General features: G+C 43.0%; 1 protein-coding gene across 2 annotated transcripts in view; it reads right to left on the minus strand.

Annotated features, from left to right (window-relative positions):
- Window positions 1–17,837, minus strand: part of LOC126188008 (ras GTPase-activating-like protein IQGAP1) — a 334,889-nt gene extending 317,052 nt beyond the window's left edge. Inside the window, exons 1-2 of one of the 2 annotated variants that reach the window (XM_049929428.1) lie at window positions 17,645–17,837; window positions 17,275–17,371 (exon numbers count right to left, since the gene is read on the minus strand). In XM_049929428.1, coding sequence (XP_049785385.1) covers window positions 17,275–17,371; window positions 17,645–17,714 — 167 coding nt within the window. In that variant the 5' untranslated portion in view covers window positions 17,715–17,837. Of the gene's footprint in view, window positions 1–17,274; window positions 17,372–17,490; window positions 17,587–17,644 lie in introns of those variants that run through there. The other variant, XM_049929435.1, reaches the window with a different exon arrangement.
- Window positions 17,838–18,453: the final 616 nt, after the last annotated feature.

Raw genomic sequence — 18,453 nt, forward strand, 5'->3', positions numbered from 1 at the left:
CTGCAAACCGAGAGACCAATGGCCGAATATGTGCCATGTGCCATACTGAAATGTATGGGGCACCCGTATCTAGGCGGCAGAGGTCGAGGTGAGTTAGAAGGTCCTCAACATCTATGCCAAGACCATTAACCTTGTCTCCACCCCACTAAGGGTTATGGGCATTAAAATCACCCAGAAGCAGAAAAGATGGGGGAGTTGCGAAATGAGTGCAGCCAAAACATGGGGTGGTGCTTCACCATCTGGAGGGAGGTAGATGTTGCAGATGGTAATTTCCTGCATGGCCCTCACCCTGACAGCCATAGCTTTTAAAGGTGTTTGAAGGGGCACAGGTTCACTACAGACAGAGGTGGGGACGAAAATACATATTTCACCACAGGCAGGACGTTTTTGTAGTACCCCCAGTAGCCATGAAGGGCGGGGCTCTGCACTGCCAGAAACCAGGTCTCTTGAAGGACAATGCAAAAGGAAAAGTCCAGAGACAGGTAGTGCTATTTCATTGTTTTCTACAAGAAGTGGCTAGCAACCACAGTTTAGTGAATAAGCAGCCGCCTTTAGTGAATTAGCAGTCTAGTTAAAGGTTGATTAACCCCCTTCAGTAAATTGTTTCCTTAGGATGGATAGGATGTGTGACTGCTGTGTACGGACGCAGGAGGAGCTGGCCACTGTTCGCGAACAGCTGAGCGTGTTGATGGCCGCGGTCAGCCGTCTTCAGGCTGCTGCCTCGGAGTGTAGCGGCAGTGGGGAGTCTGGTGCGTCGCAAGGTACACCCCAGGTGTTACATGCTTCACCCACTGTCCCTGCTGTCGAGACATCTTCGCGGGTACCGGGCGCGGTTGGGCCACCCTCTCCCCAAGGGGAGTGGCGGGTTCAGCGGCGTTCGCGGCGCACGAGGCGGAAGGTCAATGTGGAGGCTGGCCGTGTGGCATCGCCCGCTCTGCCTGTGAGGGGACATGTGGCTGCTCCTTCAGCAAGGTCCGAGCAGGAACACGGGGGGAGGGGTTTATTAGTTATTGGGTGCTCCAACGTTAGGCGGGTGATGGAGCCCCTTAGGGAAATAGCGAGAAGGTCGGGGAAGAAGGCCAGTGTTCACTCTGTCTGCTTGCCGGGGGGTCTCATCCGAGATGTGGAGGAGGCCCTACCGGCGGCGATAGAGAGCACTGGGTGCACCCGACTGCAAATTGTTGCTCATGTCGGCACCAATGACTCCTGCCGTCTGGGTTCAGAGGTCATCCTCAGTTCGTACAGGCGGTTGGCGGAATTGGTGAACGCGGAAAGCCTCGCTCGCGGATGTGGAATCAGAGCTAACTATTTGTAGTATCGTTCCCAGAACCGATCGCGGTCCTCTGGTTTGGAGCCGAGTGGAAGGCTTAAACCAGAGGCTCAGACGATTCTGCGGAGATCTGGGGTGCAAATTTCTCGACCTCCGCTATCGGGTGGAGAAATGTAGGGTCCCCCTGAATAGGTCAGGCGTGCACTACACGCCGGAAGCGGCTACAAGGGTAGCGGAGTACGTGTGGAGTGCACATGGGGGTTTTTTAGGTTAGAGAATCCCCTCCCTAGGCCCGACAAGATGCCTCCTGAGACGCGATAAGATAGGAGTAGGCAAAATGCAACAGGGAATAACAATATTAATGTGCTAATAGTAAACTGCAGGAGCGTCTATAGAACGGTCCCAGAACTGCTCTCATTAATAAACGATCACAACGCCCATATAGTACTAGGGACAGAAAGTTGGCTGAAACCAGACGTAAACAGTAACGAAATCCTAAACTCAGATTGGAATGTATACCGCAGAGACAGGCTGAACAGTGAAGGGGGAGGCGTGTTTATAGCGGTAAGAAGTGCAATAGTATCGAAGGAAATTGACGGAGATCCGAAATGTGAAATGATTTGGGTGAAGGTTGCGGTTAAAGCAGGCTCAGACATGGTAATTGGATGTCTCTATAGGCCCCCTGGCTCAGCAGCTGTTGTGGCTGAGCACCTGAAGGATAATTTGGAAAATATTTCGAGTAGATTTCCCCACCATGTTATAGTTCTGGGTGGAGATTTTAATTTGCCGGATATAGACTGGGAGACTCAGACGTTCATAACGGGTGGCAGGGACAAAGAATCCAGTGAAATTTTTTTAAGTGCTTTATCTGAAAACTACCTTGAGCAGTTAAACAGAGAACCGACTCGTGGCGATAACATATTAGACCTTCTGGTGACAAACAGACCCGAACTATTTGAAAAAGTTAACGCAGAACAGGGAATCAGTGATCATAAAGCGGTTACGGCATCGATGATTTCAGCCGTAAATAGGAATATTAAAAAGGGTAGGAAGATTTTTCTGTTTAGAAAAAGTGACAAAAAGCAGATTTCAGAGTACCTGTTGGCTCAACACAAAAGTTTTGTCTCAAGTACTGATAGCGTTGAGGATCGGTGGACAAAGTTCAAAACCATCGTACAATATGCGTTAGATGAGTATGTGCCAAGCAAGATCGTAAGAGATGGAAAAGAGCCACCGTGGTTCAACAACCGAGTTAGAAAACTGCTGCGGAAGCGAAGGGAACTTCACAGCAAACATAAACATAGCCAAAGCCTTGCAGACAAACAAAAATTACGTGAAGCGAAATGTAGTGTGAAGAGAGCTATGCGAGAGGCATTCAATGAATTCGAAAGTAAAGTTCTATGTACTGACTTGGCAGAAAATCCTAAGGAATTTTGGTCTTATGTCAAAGCGGTAGGTGGATCAAAACAAAATGTCCAGACACTCTGTGACCAAAATGGTACTGAAACAGAGGATGACAGACTAAAGGCCGAGATACTAAATGTCTTTTTCCAAAGTTGTTTCACAGAGGAAGATTGCACTGTAGTTCCTTCTCTAGATTGTCGCACAGATGACAAAATGGTAGATATCGAAATAGACGACAGAGGGATAGAGAAACAATTAAAATCGCTCAAAAGAGGAAAGGCCTCTGGACCTGATGGGATACCAGTTCAATTTTACACAGAGTACGCGAAGGAACTTGCCCCCCTTCTTGCAGCGGTGTACCGTAGGTCTCTAGAAGAGCGTAGCGTTCCAAAGGATTGGAAAAGGGCACAGGTCATCCCCGTTTTCAAGAAGGGACGTCGAACAGATGTGCAGAACTATAGACCTATATCTCTAACGTCGATCAGTTGTAGAATTTTGGAACACGTATTGTGTTCGAGTATAATGACTTTTCTGGAGACTAGAAATCTACTCTGTAGGAATCAGCATGGGTTTCGAAAAAGACGGTCATGTGAAACCCAGCTCGCGCTATTCGTCCACGAGACTCAGAGGGCCATAGACACGGGTTCACAGGTAGATGCCGTGTTTCTTGACTTCCGCAAGGCGTTCGATACAGTTCCCCACAGTCGTTTATTGAACAAAGTAAGAGCATATGGACTATCAGACCAATTGTGTGATTGGATTGAGGAGTTCCTAGATAACAGGACGCAGCATGTTATTCTCAATGGAGAGAAGTCTTCCGAAGTAAGAGTAATTTCAGGTGTGCCGCAGGGGAGTGTCATAGGACCGTTGCTATTCACAATATACATAAATGACCTGGTGGATGACATCGGAAGTTCACTGAGGCTTTTTGCAGATGATGCTGTGGTGTATCGAGAGGTTGTAACAATGGAAAATTGTACTGAAATGCAGGAGGATCTGCAGCGAATTGACGTATGGTGCAGGGAATGGCAACTGAATCTCAATGTAGACAAGCGTAATGTGCTGCGAATACACAGAAAGATAGATCCTTTATCATTTAGCTACAAAATAGCAGGTCAGCAACTGGAAGCAGTTAATACCATAAATTATCTGGGAGTACGCATTAGGAGTGATTTAAAATGGAATGATCATATAATGTTGATTGTCGGTAAAGCAGATGCCAGACTGAGATTCATTGGAAGAATCCTAAGGAAATGCAATCCGAAAACAAAGGAAGTAGGTTACAGTACGCTTGTTCGCCCACTGCTTGAATACTGCTCAGCAGTGTGGGATCCGTACCAGATAGGGTTGATACAAGACATAGAGAAGATCCAATGGAGAGCAGCGCGCTTCGTTACAGGATCATTTAGTAATCGCGAAAGCGTTACGGAGAAGATAGATAAACTCCAGTGGAAGACTCTGCAGGAGAGACGCTCAGTAGCTCGGTACGGGCTTTTGTCAAAGTTTTGAGAACATACCTTCACCGAAGAGTCAAGCAGTATATTGCTCCCTCCTACGTATATCTCGCGAAGAGACCATGAGGATAAAATCAGAGAGATTAGAGCCCACACAGAGGCATACCGACAATCCTTCTTTCCACGAACAATACGAGACTGGAATAGAAGGGAGAACCGATAAAGGTACTGAAGGTACCCTCCGCCACACACCGTCAGGTGGCTTGCGGAGTATGCATCTAGATGTAGAAGGTGTACTGCTTAAGAGCTGACGTAACTCAGCCAGGTGGGAGAAAAAACCGCCATAGTTCCACTGGAGAATGACGCTTTCTGTCATTTGGGGTAGCACGGTGTGACTAAGGAGGCAAATTAGGCTTCAGCATCACCTGTCGCCACTGGCTGAGTGTTGGCATCCAGTACCATTACATCCAAGGCGTCGGCAAGATCTAGGTCCTCAGGGGACACCAGAATCTACACCTTGTCCTCTGATGCAGAGCCATGGGGAAGTGCTGGTGTAGGGGCCATTGGGGCTCCCATTTCTTAGTAGACTACTTCTTTGAAGTTTTGCCCTCTTGCAGCTCCTTAGGTGCTTGCTGGGAGGGCTTCTCAGAAGTAACTTCAGGGACAGAGGAAGACCTTGAAGCCCTTCGACCAGCAGCCAGTGGCTCTTTCAACCACTAGCTGGTGTTCACTGGATCCCTGGGAGTGGGAGGGGGGGAGGGGGCATGGAAGGTAGAGTCCTAAGGATCCCTTCCACATAAGAGGAGCTGGAGGAGGTCATTGCTTCTCCGGCTGGGAGGAGCAGACCGATGTCCCCTGGCATTTTGGGGGGTGATGCTCCCAAAGTAGGAGCTCTGGGAGCAACAGAAGATGTGCCCCCCACCAACTGGACGAGGGAAGAAGATGAGCAGCCCTGAGGGCCCACAGCAGCAACCTTAGAGGATGGGCGAAATGGCATCATCGATGATGGTGCTGTCGCGGTGGCAGCATATGAAGACAGCATGGGAACCGGCTTTAATTGTTCATATTTGAGTTTAGCCTCGCAGTAAGATAGCTCGTCCAGGGCTTGGACAACATAATTTTGTGCTTCTTTTGGAGTACCAGGCAGTCTGGCAAGCAGGGGGAGTGATGCTGTCTACAGTGCACACAGGTGGGAGGAGGCGCACATGGAGTATTCGGATACAGCGGACGTCCGCAGTCTCTACATGTAGCGCTTGAAGGTCACTGGGAGGAAACATGCCCGAATTTCCAGCATTTAAGGCACCACATAGGGGGAGGGTCATAGAGTTTGACGTCACATCGGTACACCATCACCTTGACCCTTTGAGGTAATGAATCACCCTCAAAGGCCAAGATGAAGGCACCGATGGCAACCTGTAAATGCACCGGACGCAATGAACACCCCACCATGCTAAATTGGCATGTAGATCATCATCGGACAGTAACAGGAGGTTGTGATGAGAAATAATTCCCAGAACCATATTGTGGCTTTTGTGAGGAGTGACAAACAGGAACATCACCCAGCTTGTCACAGGCAAGTAATGCCCGGGACTGGGTTGGGGATGCCGACTGAATCAAAACCAATCCAATGCGCATTTTGGACAGCGCTGTCACTTCCCCAAACTTATCCTCCAGGTGCTCAACAAAAAACAGAGGCTTCATTTCCAGACGGGAGTACCCATCAGTTCTGCTGCAAACTAAGCAACGTGGTGAATATCTATCCTGTCGCTCTGAAGCCCTACGTTCCTCCCAAGGTGTTGCTAGGGAGGGGAACGATTTACGGTCATATTTGTCAGCATTGAAATCAACCTTTCCTTTCTTAGAGACTGCTGGGGCCATTCGGTCCCCAGCAAAAGATGACTTAGTCTGCTTCATTGCGGGTCATCCGCCCCGATGCCACCCACTCCGATCAGTGGCTCTCCCCATGGGCACCTCCCAGCCACAGCAAAGGCCACCTGGCATGATGGCCGTTGCTGAGAGTCCTGATGCCCCAGGAAGATGGGCATCTACTCCTTGGCATACATGGGGAGTTTGCAGCTCAGGCATCAATAGTGTGATCCCTGTGTCGTCAGGAGGCTACCACCAAGTGGGTACATGATGGCCACAAGACAACGGACTGGCTACTGTTCTGGATATTGACCACAGAGGAATCCAATATTGTCATGCGGGTGAAAGAGGACAGGAGACAACAGAAATAGATGACATACCCCGGACAGTGCCCTCGACCAAATAGTGGAATTGCAGGTGGAGATGCAAAGTCGTGTCCACAAGAGATTCAGGAGATCGAATCTAAAGGCACTATAGATAACTCGTGCATCATATAAGGCGTTCTTCCCCATATGGTATGCACTTCTGTGGAATTTGGAAAGTGGCAGGTCAAACCATAGAAAGGGACCTGAACTTATAGGGCCGAAAAGTGAGAGACTCCTTTTAGCCGCCTCTTACGACAGGGAGGAATACCTCGGGCCTATTCTAACCCCCAGACCTGCAAGGGGATTACATTTCGGAGCATATAAAGCAAGTTGCCAATCCTTCCACCACTTTGAAATCTTAGCTAGATCTGACTGAATACTTATGCTTCTTTCAGACAGTACTTCGTCATAAATAACTGGATCATTTGCAAGAAGTCTGAGGTTACTATTAATATTGTTTGCAAAGTCATTAATAAACAATATGAACAGCAAGGATCCCAACAGACTTCCTTGGGGAACACCTGAAGTTACTTATATATCTGACAATGAATCTCGATCCAAGATAATATGCTGTGACCTCCCTACCAAAAAGTCTTCAATCCAGTCACAAATTTCGCTTGATACCCCATACAATCATACTTCTGACAATAAGCATAGGTGTGGTTCTAAGTAAAATACTTTTTGGGAATCAAGAAATACTGCATCTACCTGACTGCCTGGAACCAAAGCTTTCAAGACATCATGTGAGAGAATTGCAAGTTGGGTTTCACATAATCGATGTTTTAAGAATGCATGCTGGTTGGCATTGAGGAGCTCATTCTGTTCAAGATACTTTATAATGTTTCAGCTCTGAATATATTCTAAGATTCTACAACAAATCAATGTCAAAGATATTGGTATTCCTATTTGGTACGGGGCCTACACACTTGAGCAATATTCTAGGACCCACTTCATTTCCTTTTTTCGAACAGTAGAACCTTCCACTCATCTTCCCGGATATTGAATGGCATTGTTTTTGACGCTTTTCACATATCACTGTAGCTTCTGCTCTTTATTCTTTCTTTGGGATCTAAAACCTAAAACTTTCCAGTGGTGCACTTGATAAGCATGTCTTTTCCCCATCATGTTTGCAAGCTGTGATGTAATGTTTTGTGAGCATTCTTCAGAAACCATTCTTGCAGTATATTAAGCTCTACTTCTCTGCTGACAACTAGTTGTACAAGGGGAAGCAGATTATCCCACGTAAAGAATTCATTACGAAGAGCTTGAGAAATATCCTAAATTTTTCTGAATGCAGAAACCTCCAGCACACAAGCCAAAAATGTTTGTTTCTATTTTTGTATGAACTTGTGAACCAAAGGTGTTTAGCTTTGAAAACTTTTGTGTTAACTTACTGAATAGCTCTGCAGATGAAATCATGAAATTGAGTTTCCCTTTCATTGAAGTTGTTTTTAAAACAAGCACTCATAATGACATTGTATGATCTGGACTGAATAGCAGAATTCTACTTCTGAAGTATATGCTTAAGAAATTAATATTGAATACCACCCTACTGTTTCAAAATCCTGTTAGCTGAAGGCTCGAAGTAAACAGACTCGTGGTTGTATGCCTCAAAAATGTGTGATGTGGACTGAATTCAGTCAAATTCTTCCAACTGAACAGGCCAACCATCAAAATAATGGTCAATACTGATCAGAAATTCAGGTACTTCGTTACTTAAACACTCCAAAGTCTTCTTATAGGCATTATGCATTGTATGAATGTTCCAAGTTCCGAAGTCTGTAAGTTGTCTGCCCCACGTCTCCAGGGCATCACTACCTAAGAGCCATAACACATTTCAATTGATGTTAGATTTGTCTGATTACAGTGTAAGGCATTTATTTAGGGACAAGTTGGCTTCAGAAAGTGCTTCACATAATTTCTAATGTAATGATTCACCATCTATTTTGCCAATAAAGAAAGTCCTTAGGTAATGCACTATTAAGCAACACTTACTCTCTGGCCAAAATGTAATGGCTGTTATCAATTTTTTTATCTTTGAAATCGGTAGTTTCATCAGAATTCAATTGTAATATGATGACCTTGCTGCTGCTGACATATATTCCTGGAAATATTGTGCTAGTCTATCAGTTATTATGTATCTCATTTTCTTAGACACAACTGAAAAATGTTCAGGAACACTATCGATGAACATTTTCTTAAAAACATTACAACTATCATTTGACAAACCCATAAAGTAATTGGATACCAAGTTTTTCATTATCCAAATCAATTCAGAGGTAGTAAAACTGTCTTTGGTACTCAAGATCCATATTGTTTGATGTACCAAACTTGAAGGTTCTGTCCAATCTGGAAGTTCTAAACGTAAGTGATATAGTCCACATTTAATTTCAAAGTTACACTTATGTTTTGTTGAATGTGAGTGGTTAAAAACTGCTTAAAAACCTTCTGTCTAAAATTTAATAGAACAAAAAACACACAGTGCAAAGTGTAAGCTTCAATTGATAGCTTACAATAGGTATTAATTTACTTATTTATGGTGTAATATTGCCTTAATTTTTATTACTCAGTTAAAACACTTATCCTTATGAGAGCTGTGAATGTACACCACTCGTCAACCAAGGATGCTACTGCCAGTGAAAGGAAAGGGAAAGACAGGAACACAGCAATGAAATAAAAGGAATGAAATAAACAGGATGTGGAGGGAAGGCATGGTAAATTTTGGGTGAAAATACAAGATTTGCTGATGACTTTGCTATCCTCAGAGAATAACAGTTACAGGATCTGTCAAATGGCATGAATGATCTAATGAGTTCAGAATATAAATTGAGAGTCAACCAAAGAAATATCAAAGTTATGAAGAGTAACAAAAATGAGATCAACAACAAACTTATCAAAATTGGTGACAACGAAGTAGATGAAGTTAAGAAAGTCTGCTGTCTTGGAAGCAAAAAAACACATGACAGATAAAGCAAGGAAGATACAAAAAGCAGACTAGCACATGCAAAGAGGGCACTTATGGCAAAAAGAAGGCTACTGCACTCTAGTCAACTTTAGAAAATCACTGACAGCTAGCAGCTCTGTTACTAGCATTCAGCTATGCAGCACTATCAACAGCAGGAAAAAAGAATATGTGCCTATTTAGCAATGACAACACTGAAGCATTGCCGTAGAGTCCTTTAAAATACTGTTACAGTATTGGTTAAGGTAAGGGCAAATGCAGGGCTCAAGCAGGAGCAGCAGAGATGTTCAGATAATAAACTGGCCATAACAGCACACAAAACTACCTACATATTACAAAAAGGTCAACTTTCACAGTCTACAGTGCCTATGATTAGAATTAACGGCTCTATATTATGCAGCAAGGTCTGCAGATATCTGGGAGTCCAATTGGATCAAAGAAGCAATTTTATGACATGTATTAAGGAATCTATAGGAAACTATCCACATGCTTGTGTGAGCCAGTCCCAGGAACTGCAAGCTACTGATATGTGTTGTTAGGGCATACCACAAAGCTATCTTCAATGCCGTAGTTGGCTTCATGGCCAGTGTAGGGGTGCATCCTCTGTGACTTGATTGATTGAGAGGGGTTTATGGGACTAAACTGCGAGGTCATCAGTCCCACAATTCAAAAGTTATGTGCGTAAGATAGAGGTGTCTGCTAAACAGGGTGTATATGCTGGCAAGGAAAAAAAAAGAAAGCCCAGATTTCCCGATTAAAAAGTCACTTTTCCCAGGTGAAAATACAGTTTTTCCATTTTAAGTGACAGTATACTTTCCCTAGAACCTGGGAAACTTTTCAATCCTTTGAATGGTAAAAATGTTTTATATGCTGGCGCAGAATGTCCCAGCAATTTAGGAAAGGAATACCCCCCCCCCCCCCCCAAAAAAAAAAGACGTGTTTTGGGAAGATCTTTGATGCGCAGCAACATGTACACCGCATGTTTCACATTACAAAAATATAAATACAAAGTCCACCAAACACAGCATGTTATAGTTTCCAAAGCACTGAAATCGAGATAGCGATGTGTTTTCGTCAGCCAATCACAGCCCACGTCACATAATCTTGCCAACGAGTGACAGCTGATATTCAGAGCATGGCACATATGATTATTCAGCCAATAGCAACATCACTGTTAAGCAGTGCGAACACACAAATAGGAAAAGTTAATGGTTTAAATTAATATACACAGATTGTAACTACAAGCAAATCTAAGCTTTCTCATATAATATCTATCATTTTTTGCATCAGTTATCCACTAAGATATATCAAATACAAATGTGCCAGCAAAATTTTAAATAATAACGTAAATGTCTGGTCTTATGGGTCCGAAATTTTGCCAAGTGGGACCTCCTCAAAGTGTTTAACTTTTGAATGAGAGACAAACACACTGTTATTTAAGAAATTCATCGCACATTTTCACATGTAAGAATAACACAGTTCATCTTGCGTAAAAGGAAATTTACTTTGAAAGTTATGCTTCTCAAACAACCGTTCGCAATATTTTCCCGTGTCCTATTAGCATTGTAAACAGTTGTGATGCCATACTCATCAAAAGTAGTTTGTTGTTACAAAGTGTTGCATAGTCTTCATGCTAAAGCCTTTGACACACTTCGCTGTCAGCACACGTTTGTTTGCGCACAGTGTTTTGTCATTGTAAATTGAGCATTTCCTTTGCAACTTACATTTTATTTTGACATTTTCCTCTCATTTATGTTTTATTGCTGCATATTACTCTGCAGTAGTGGGCTAAGTTAGAATTTTTCTTAGATTGTAAGTTCTTCCCAGTCAAAATTACAAAAATGTAACTACAAAATAAAACAATGAAAAATTCCCAGGTTGTTCCTGGTTTTCTCCTGGATGAAAAAATTATCAGTGTTTACCCGGATTTCTCTGTTATCCCGGGGCGTATACATCCAGTAAAAGTGAGTGGATACAGTCAGAGGTGTCAATCTATAAAGCAAGGAAGCTAAAAGCACACACAGCAGAAGCATAAAAGGAAAGGTCAAATCTAAAAACTGGAAAAACAGAGGGGTAAAAGAGCAGTCTTTACATGGGTGAGTGGCCATGGGTCCCAAACCCGGAAAACACTAAGAGAGACCCCAACCCCAACCATCCTGGCCCTGCTCCAGGAGGAAAGCAAAACCTTATAACTGAAAATAAAAACCACTTTCAGAAAGGAAACTGAGGACCTGTTCAACCATCTGTGAATCTCTGCTAATATTAAAGAAAAGGAATCTGGAAGGCTATACTTAGTACAAAGGGCCAAAAGCAGGGAACAGTTCACCAATTATGGGATACCATCAGTCTAGCTCCACAACCACATTTTGGGAGTGGCTCATCACACAAGAGAAAACAATGGGTGAGCCTAATATGACAGATGCATAGATGGCATAAGACAGTGGATGCCTTCTGAGAGGAACAGAAGCAAGAGTGCCAAACTGCAATAGTCTCCTTGATTGTGCAGAGTTTATTACTGAGAGCAGTAGTGCACCAGATGTCATTCCACTTTCGGGCAAAGAGAGATTTGATCTGTACCTCCATATATACATCTGGAATTATGAAAGGGTGTAAGTTTATGCCTCTCTAGCCAACCAGCCAGTTCATTCCCTTGGGACCCAGAGAAAGACAACTGAGCAGATGGCATGGCCAAGGACAGAGAGGTCTTGGGTAGCAGAGACCAAAGGGTGATGAGAGTAACATCAGTCTGTAGCTTGCAAGTTCCTCATTGAGTCATTACATATTAAAATACTGCGGAGGGATGTCTCAGTAACACAATGGAGGGTCCTGTTAATAGCTAGTAACTCTGCTGTGAACACACTGCATGATCCTGACAGTAAATGGTGTTCCTTGCAAGTAGGAGATGTAAATGTGTATCCCACCTCATCTATCATTTTAGAACCTTCAGTGTAGAAGATAGTTGCACCCTGGAACTCTTCAAGGATGGAACACACAACACACTGGAATATCATAGGGGTGACAGACATTAGGACCTTGGAACAGTTTGGTCCTAACCCTTGCTCGAGGCACCATCCAATGGGAGTGGGCAGGAGGGGGAAGGGGGTAGGGGAAGGGGGTGGGGGAAGGGGGCGGGCCACAAGAGAAAGCACACGGGCTACTTTCCAGTGAGTGGAGATGGAGATCACGACAGGGGGAAGTGAGGTGCATTCCAATTGGCAGTCCCACCTGAAGGCATGTACCAGGTGGGAGACATCCCTCATTTGCAAAGAGGACGGGGTACATGGGTTGGCTCTGTCTTAGCTGTAGAGGGGGAATCCCCACTTCTGCTACAAGATTGTTGACTGGACTACTGCGAAAGGCACTGATAGCCAGACACACCCCATAATGATGAACAGGGTCAAATAGTTTCAGAGTGGAAGGAGCCACTGAGCCATAAACTTGATTTTTGTAACCTAGTCTGGACAAAACGAGAGCACAGTAAAGATGGAGAAGAGTAGCACGGTCTGCACCCCAAGATGTGCAGACTAGGGGGTGGAGAGTATTAAGCTTCTGCATGCACGTAGTCTTCATGTGGTGAATATGGGGCACCACATCAGCTTTTTATCACAAAGAAGTCGCAGGAAATAGGATGTGCTACAACATTTAGGCACTAGTTCCTTAAATAAAGTTCTGGATTGGAGTGTACTGTGATTCAACAACAAAAATGCATAACCCGCATTTTGGAGGAAGAAAACTGGAAGCCATGTTAAAGTGCCCATGCAAGGCCTGCCCAATGGCACCTTGGAGCTGGCATTTAGCAGATGCTACTGAGTGGGAGCTGCACCAGATGCAAAAATCGTCAACATACAACACTGGGGTAACCAGAGGCCCAACAGAGGTTACAAACCCATTGCTGGCGATGAAGAGTGCAACATTTAACACAGAATCCTGTGGAATACCATTCTGGATCCAAGGTGCTGAGTGGAGTGCCAACTCAAACCTGGAAGAGACGGTGGGTTGGTTTGGGGAAGGAGACCAGACAGCGAGGTCATCAGTCTCACCGGATTAGGGAAGGACGGAGAAGGAAGTCGGCTGTGCCCTTTGAAAGGAGCCATCCTGGCATTTGCCTGGAGCGATTTAGGGAAATCACGGAAAACCTAAATCAGGATGGCCGGACGTGGGATTGAACCGTCGTCCTCCCGAATGCGAGTCCAGTGTCTAACCACTGCGCCACCTCGATCGGTGAAGAGACGGTGGGATAAAAACTTGTAGATAAAACTCGGAAGCAGACCGCAAAAGACCTAGTCATGGAGGGTAACCTGAAAGTGACAGCACCAAGCCGTGTTGCATGCCTTATGTAGGTTAAAGAAGACAGTGGCAAGGTGTTGGCAGTTAGCAAAAGCCTGTATGATTGCTATTTCCAATCTGAGTAAATGGTCAGCTGTAGATCATTCTTCCCAGAAGATAGGGGGACAAAAGACTCCAAGATTCAAGTACCCAACATAATCGGAAGCTGACCACCCTCTTGAACACTTTACAAAGTACGTTGGTCAGGCTAATCAGTCAGTAGCTGTTGAGAGACATTAGATTCTTCCCAGGCTTAAGGACAGGGATAACTATACTGTCTTGCCACTGCAAGGGGAAGGCACCTGTGGCAGAAATGCAGTTGAGGACCCTGTGTAGATGTTGCCTCTGGGTAATGTCCAACTGTTGGATCATCTGTTTGTGTATGGGATTTGGGCCTGGGACTGTGTCATGTGAAAAGGTAAGAGCCTACAAGAGTTCCATTCAATGAAGGGTTCATTACAGGATTCAGCTTAGTGTGGGCTGAAACACAGGGGGGTTTCTTCATCTTGTCGTTCCTCCTGGAAAAATGTAGCAGGATAAGAATAGGACGCCGAATCCATGCCACAGACACTAGGGAGGGATCTTTTCCCCCAAGTGTGTCACACTAAAGACAGAAAATTTAGAAGGGGAGATCAAACCCCAAGGGCAGACCAAAAAGGATCAAAGAGAATAGGCAATAGGAACAAAATTGCATGGAATACAGGCAACCAAGTGGATAGCCAGGTCAACATAAATCAGGGCACTGGCAGAAGGGTAGGTGCAAGGACAGGGAGGGCACACTGAAGGAAGGAAGAATGGGCTGCAACAGCTCGGGGCCCTCTGTGTACCATGTACAAACTCACAAAAGAACCGTGAGCCCCCTGGGGGTGTCAGCGATTCAAAAACTGAAAATTCATCCTTAAACGAGTGCACTCGTCAGGCTTTCTGGGGCCTTCAGTACACCACCTCTCGAGGCTATACTGGGGATCTGCCCCAATAACATTCAGGTACGATACACAGCAGTGTGCTACTGGTTAACTCTATGCAGACTTGATCCAGTGCAAGTAATTACAGGAGTACATGTCAATAGCAAAGGTCCACTCTGGGCCTAGGAAGCAGGTGAAAGGCAGCAAGGCTGGAATGACAGAACAACCAGTAGGCATTTGTAAAACAGACTATGAGTGTGCCTAATGACCCAACTAAGTGAATGTTACAAATGGCCCTTATCTCATCTACTTACACAGAATAGAGAGAAGGGCAACAGCTCCCTGCTATTGTTAAGAAATAGGAATGTCTGAACATGAAGCAGTTCACTGTAACTTACACCAACATTCCCGCACAGACTCGTCCTCCCTGTCTAAGAAACTCTTGAACAAGTTCTGTCCGTGTAATGTAGTACATTGGCAATCTCTATAGATTAAAAGAAAATAAAGTATCACTTTTAGCCACTTTTTTACGAAGTATCCAGGCATCTACATACATGAGCTAAGGATAACTATCAGCTGCAAAATAAATGACAATGTTCATTGTAAACAGGCCTGACTTCTGAGTGCATGTAGATATCTGTTGTTCTCTGGAAAATATTAGTCTGGGTTGAATTGATCTAACAGTAAGAAATAAACAATTGCCTTGCATTGAAACAGCAGAAGGAATAGCTCTTTTTTTTTTAGTACCAGTTTTTCTGCTAATGGCATTCTGTTTCAGTTCAGTATGAGTAAGATTCTCTTTTTCAGCAGTTTAATAAAATTAATTATAAATGCATTTCTAAAAGCTGCTTCTCTTTGCTGATGTAAACCTCGAAATATTTCACATGCCAAAAATTCCTTCAAAATGGGAGCTAAAGAAGACGAGGACAAAAATAAAATTTGCATGAAAATTAATAAATTGTTCTCTGCAGATGGTCTGTTATTAACTTAGATAAAACCCAACATACACAATTCTGCACTGCACAATCCTTAGAAATAAAGCAAGAGAATAAATTAGGGGAACAGAATTTTCTAAATTCTTAAGTGTTTTTATTGGTAAGAAACTGGATAAAAGTTACACGTTTGAGCCCCTCCTCACCCTGCATTTTTCAACATGGTGTGGACTCATTGCTAGGCTGCACTAACGGTCAGTTTTTTAGCACAACCTTTATTTGACTTTCACATCCAAGGGCTTTGGGGACTCACAACCAAACTGTCACCTTTCAACCTAACCTAGACCTTAGGCTGAAATACACATTAATATCTCAAACAAGATTTCAGGTAGGGTAAGGAAGAGAGATGGTTGTTTCACATATCAAACTGAACATGTTACAGATTTTCATAAACAATAAGCTCTGCAAATTCTGCATTGTAGATAATATCAAATATTGGAGGTGAAAATGCAAAAAAAGTTTGCCCCACAGAAAGGCAATATTATGTCTTCCCAGTTGTAATGAGGTACACACCAGGCAATGCCAGCGGTAGCAACAGTCTTGTATCTTAGTCTACAATTTGATTATGGCCTATTTCAGCCAAAAGCAACCACAAAGGTTAAATAAAATTTAATATAGATGATGTTGAGCATAAGATAAAGTGAAAAAGGAGTAGACTTATTTTTACTATTTTCATTCACTAATGCCGGATTTACTGAAGCCTTCAGCACTCTTTCACGAACTCACAATGAAACTGTCATGTTCCAACTAACATATACTTTCGGCTACACTACAGATCAATCCATCACCATAATCTACACTCCAAAATATAATACAGAGGTAAATAAATATTGCCAGTGTTCTGTTCTCTTCCTGTATGTCCGTGTATGACACACATACACCACATCATTACATCATGGTTCGGTGCCAACATTGGGTTCAACTAGGTTCTGTTGACACCTAATGCTTATAAGCATTAGGCTAGGCTACAGGTCAGTCTGTTACCACAACCTTTATTCCGCATTCACATCAATTGGCTTTAGCAAATAGAACCAGCAAATCACCTTCCAGCCTAATCTAGACCTTGGGCTACACTACCACAATCAAGAGTTCAGGAAAGGGAAGAGTGGATATTCATCGCCAAACTCTAGCCTTTGCACAATCATTAAGCCATAGTTGTGCACAGAATGGAGCGAGTTATTCAGCCACAAAAACCTGCAGCAGAAAATAACGTGAGCTATTCAGACATAAAAGTCTGAAAACATGAACTCAAATCATATCTGCTCTACCTTCTGATCATGATGAGTAACCAAAGTCAATCACATAAACGGTCAGCATATGGCCAAATTTTTCACTGAGAAACTATAATTTTAAACTGACTCCTCTCACAACGAGAAGAATAATTATGACCCATAAATTATCCAAATATCTTACTAACAATGAGTAAATGAGTTAATTAATCTAAGCAGATCAGATTTCTGGATGCATAATGATATTAAACTTTTGATTTAGATTTGATAAAATAATATTGGGATTGCTGAAAGGCAAAGATGCCTCTTCATTCGGTGGAATTCACTGATTGCCATTACTCTATATAAGACCTATATTGGATACAGATATGCGAAAATGCTAAAGATCCATGAAACTTAAACGTTATTTGGAATTTCGGCATGTAAACTTGTAGACTGTCTGGAGGCCTGCCCGTTCTTTTTGTGGTTTTCAATAAGGGTGAGAAACAAAAAGATGCTCACATTTTTGCTTCTTTCAGATGACAGAGGTACTCGTATGCCAGATTGTTTTTCCGAACTTCGTCCATTTCTTCTGCAGAAATTCTTGTATCATTAGTGCCTGCAACAAAAACAGCGGCTCAGTGACTTGGAACTGTTATAATGAAACTAGGCTTTTGTGGTTGGATTCGCATAAGAACTATCAAGTATTCTGTGAACATCTTCCCCTAATTAACTCACAGCTTGTTACAAATTCAATGTCCATTTGTGAAAGTTCTTCTAGTGACAAATATGCGCGTAGATTTGAATGCGTTTCCTAATGCTGAAGGCAAAGTTACAATGTTTATTTAATGTGTCACACAACATTACGTAAATATTTACAGTTGTCACTCACACATCTTCGATCCTTCACATTCCATGAAACTGTGTAAACTGCTGCTACTTATTTTAATGTCAACTTCCATTTTTATTGCTCTTTACTGAAATATCAAAATCCATACACCTTTTTCTATAAACAACGAAAACATCTGCAATACTTAACGTCGTACTCGGAGTTCAAATTCGAAAATGCGCTCCAAGTCAACAAGTCTCAGATGTCAATCGCAGCAGTGGGCAGTGCAAGAAACACTACAACCTTTAACACAGTTATGTGTATCTTTGGCGTCATAGTTTGACTGTATACTAAGTTTTGTAACATGGCTGATTTGGCTGTATTGTTTCCAGCAAAAAGCGATACAATGACATTTAAAAAACTTAAGTAATAATTCTCTAATATTAAATTAAAATCCACAATGCAGCCACGGGAAAGATAAATTTTGGAGTCGCAAATGATATCGATAGATTAGATACCAATGAGTTGATAAATATGGAAAGAAAAATTGTTTCATTTCAAATAAAAAATATCACTGTATGTGTCAACCAACATTGAATCATTTCTTAAGGAAGTACATTTAGAAAGTAGTACAGCATTTCAAAAGAAACAGACCAGAAACGAAATTGCTGTAGGCCTAGTTCGCATTGCTTATAGGATGCTGGACGATTAACTAAATAAAAGCGATAAATATGGAACTGAAGTCTGTTGTCTAGATTTTCACATGATATTGGTAATTGAATCTTTGTGTATAAGATGTCTTGGAATAATTGACGCCCGGCTTCGAGTGACTGCCAATCCAGATTTTTATGGCGCTATCGCTTGAGTTAAAC

This window comes from Schistocerca cancellata, chromosome 1 (assembly GCF_023864275.1).
Source record: "Schistocerca cancellata isolate TAMUIC-IGC-003103 chromosome 1, iqSchCanc2.1, whole genome shotgun sequence".
NCBI lineage: Eukaryota > Metazoa > Arthropoda > Insecta > Orthoptera > Acrididae > Schistocerca > Schistocerca cancellata.